Raw genomic sequence first — 3,166 nt, 5'->3', positions numbered from 1 at the left:
TACGTTCATCATTCACCATCCACCCACACTCTCCTCTGCAGTTTAAACTGCGGGTCCCATGCGTTTGCATGTTTCTTGGGATCTGTTTTGCTACCGATCTTCCCCAGCAACACTTTTAAAGGTGTTTGTAGCTGGAACGTGTAAGTTTAGCTCTTTTAGATCCATAGTTGATTTTAAGAAGCTTCTCGTCAGTGTGAGTGTATCCAGATCTCTCTGTGCTGTGCTTTTGGCAGGTGGGGAGGAAGATGAGCGACAGCTGACGGTCGGGGACGTGGGGTGACGAGGACGCTCTGAAACCGACTGGGGGTACAGCCGTGAGCACACTAGCACCCCCTAACTGTCCATTTGAGCAAGTGACTTGCCTGGTGTCTGAGTGGATGTCCCCGAGCTGCTCTGTAAGGAAACCTGGCTTCCACTTGTTCTTCCGCACTCAGGGCACAATAGCGAACTCGCTGACGTGCGTGCAGCTGCACAAACGGGCGGAGAAGATAGCCGTGATGCTGACGGACAGGGGGCGCCTGCAAGACGGGGACCACGTCGCCCTCGTGTACCCACCAGGTAGGAGCGCGACCCGCTGCGCACGGGCCCCTTACTGCACGTGCCGGTGCGTGGTGACCGGAGTCGCCGTGTCGTCACCGAGAAGTGACAGCGAAGGCCCAGAATGGTCCCCCGGGTCTCGTTCCCGCTGGTAGGGACCGTGCTGTGTGCCGCACAGCTTTGAGGGGTGTGAACAAAGCGACGTTTCACAGACTTTTGTGCTTAACTTGTATCTGTGGATTCTGAGGTCGTTCATTTATTCATTTGTTGTCAAATCCTTAACCACTGAATTGGCAATCACAGAGCCGAGGATCGCCTCAGAGAAATAGAAATGAAACGTCTGGCCAAGCAGCAGCCATGGCCAGAGCATCTCAAATCCCGGGACAAGAAGGTCCCCGCTGCCTGCGTGACCTTGGAACTTCCCAGGCCGGTGTCATTGCCGGTGGGGGTGACAGCCACCACGTGGTGCGTGCCATCTCATGAGAGGCCCCTGCCCTTGTCCCCATGCAGGAATAGACCTCATTGCGGCCTTCTATGGCTGCCTGTATGCGGGCTGCGTGCCAGTCACTGTGAGGCCCCCGCACCCACAGAACATCGCGACAACGCTGCCCACCGTGAAGATGATCGTGGAGGTAACGCTGCCCCGTGGCTCAGAGCCGGCCTCACGGGAGGGCCGGTGCGGGATTGTGGGCGCCTGTGGGGGCGGGTACAGGGCTCTGCCCCGGGGACCTCACCAACTCCTGCTCGGGAAGTGCAGCCACCTGTGTGTGGACTGAGGGCTGCAGGGCCTCCTGGCCACGATACCTCCGAATCAGAGGTCCCTCGCGGCCCCACCAAACCCAGCTGCACAGACCGAGCCACGTGAAGAAGCCACACGTCTCTGAGAGTCCTGTCTGTGAGACTACGCAGTGGCCCGCTCCTTTCCGAAAGCATAGATTTGTGTTAACTGTTTTTGTGCCTGCAGAAGGTTGGGAGGGTTAGAGTGTGTCTTTCCCCTTGGTGGAGGGTCCACGAGGGACAAGCTGGTTTGGGGGTGCCCCAGCGAAAACCTTCATATCTAGGTCAGAGTACTTTCCGGGTCCTCACCCCTGTTGGATAATGCAGGTGGATTGTTTGTGGACACGTGGCAATTCCAGTAGGACAACAAACAGTGACAACAGTGAGTTTAGAAGCCCCTTTCTGAGTGATCGCAGCACGTGGGTCCTACTTGGCTCTAGAAGCTTCCAGGTGCCTTGGCGCTTGTGAGCTCTTCGTGTGTGCATCATGGTCAGACCCCTGACTCCCCCGGACCTCAGCTGGCCAGCGCTGGCTCTCCACGGTCCTGCTTTCTCTGGAAGCCGCCGCGCCTCAGCACAGGCCGTGCATGCGTGAGAGCGCGCGCATCCGCAGCTCACCGCCTGCGCCATCTGTTCTGACCCTCAGGTGAGTCGCTCTGCCTGTCTCATGACAACACAGCTGATCTGTAAGTTGCTGCGGTCCCGGGAGGCAGCTGCGGCCGTCGACGTCAGGGCGTGGCCCCCCATCTTGGACACAGGTCAGTCCTCCCCCCCACCGGACGCGTCGCGTCTGCTTCTGCTTGGTCCTGTGTGCTAACAGCCCTGCTTTGCCCTGCAGATGACTTGCCAAAGAAGCGGCCGGCCCAGATCTACAAACCCTCCAACCCGGACACGCTGGCGTATCTCGACTTCAGCGTGTCCACGACTGGGATGCTAGCCGGAGTGAAGGTGAGAGTGATGTCTGCACAGCACAGAAGCACCTCGCAGGGCGACCGTGTGCAGGGGGACCCGAGGGGAGGGGTGCCGGGGACGAGGAGCGGGGCGCACACATCTCATCCAAGCTGTAAAACGTGTGGCCTCCGCAGCAGGTCATTGGGCTGCCTCATTCTTTCCGAACGTCTCAGCTTTTCAGTGCAGACGCAGCCTCACTCGTCTCTGCTGACGCGCAGCATGCCTTCTCGCTGGTTCTCAGGTCTCAGTACTCTGTTTAAACACCGTGCCCTGCAGCTTCTTGCTTTTTTAACATGGGGTACCTTGTGACTTGCCAGCTTGCTGCTCGTTGCAGCTGCAATGACCTCGTTTTCCATGAGAGCAGAGGCTGCTCTGTGTGTCCCCAAAATGAGGACCCTCCAGGCTCAGGGACATCCTTGCCAAGGAACGATAAACTCTCTGTAGCCTCAGGAACCCTTTCCCTAGGATCTGCCTCGGGCCTCACCGCGAGTTTGCGTAACTTACCTCTTCGTTCACTCTCTCTTTTTTTCCCCCAATATTTTTATTGTAGTAAAATACGCATAACTTTACCATCTTAACCAATTTAAGTTCAGTGTCTTAAATACATTCAAAATGTGCAGCCATTACCGCCATCCATCCCTAACCCTGGTTAATTCCTAAGTATTTTGTTCATTTTTATGCTATCATAAATGGAACTTTTAATTTCCTTTTCAGATTTTTTATTCAGTGTATAGAAATGTAACTGACTTTTTCCTGCAACTTTGCTGAATTCATTTATGATTTCTAAGAATTGTTTTGTGGAATCCTTAGGGTTTTTTTATTTGTTCGTTTTTTTTGTTTGTTTGTTTTGTTTTGTTTTTATCTATACGATCATATCTGTGAACAGGTAATTTTACTTCTTC

The 3,166-nt window shown here is 54.8% G+C and overlaps 1 protein-coding gene across 1 annotated transcript in view; it reads left to right on the top strand.

The window, feature by feature from the left end:
* Positions 1–3,166, top strand: part of DIP2C (disco interacting protein 2 homolog C) — a 236,658-nt gene that overhangs the window by 207,074 nt on the left and 26,418 nt on the right. Inside the window, exons 29-30 of the mRNA XM_023523799.1 lie at positions 1,960–2,071; positions 2,152–2,261. Of these exons, the coding sequence (XP_023379567.1) occupies positions 1,960–2,071; positions 2,152–2,261 (222 nt within the window). The remainder of the gene's footprint in view (positions 1–1,959; positions 2,072–2,151; positions 2,262–3,166) is intronic.

Source organism: Pteropus vampyrus, unplaced genomic scaffold (assembly GCF_000151845.1).
Source record: "Pteropus vampyrus isolate Shadow unplaced genomic scaffold, Pvam_2.0 Scaffold415, whole genome shotgun sequence".
Taxonomy (NCBI): domain Eukaryota; kingdom Metazoa; phylum Chordata; class Mammalia; order Chiroptera; family Pteropodidae; genus Pteropus; species Pteropus vampyrus.
The sequence above is the reverse complement of the archived record's forward strand: the minus strand, read 5'-3'. Positions and strand labels throughout refer to the sequence as shown.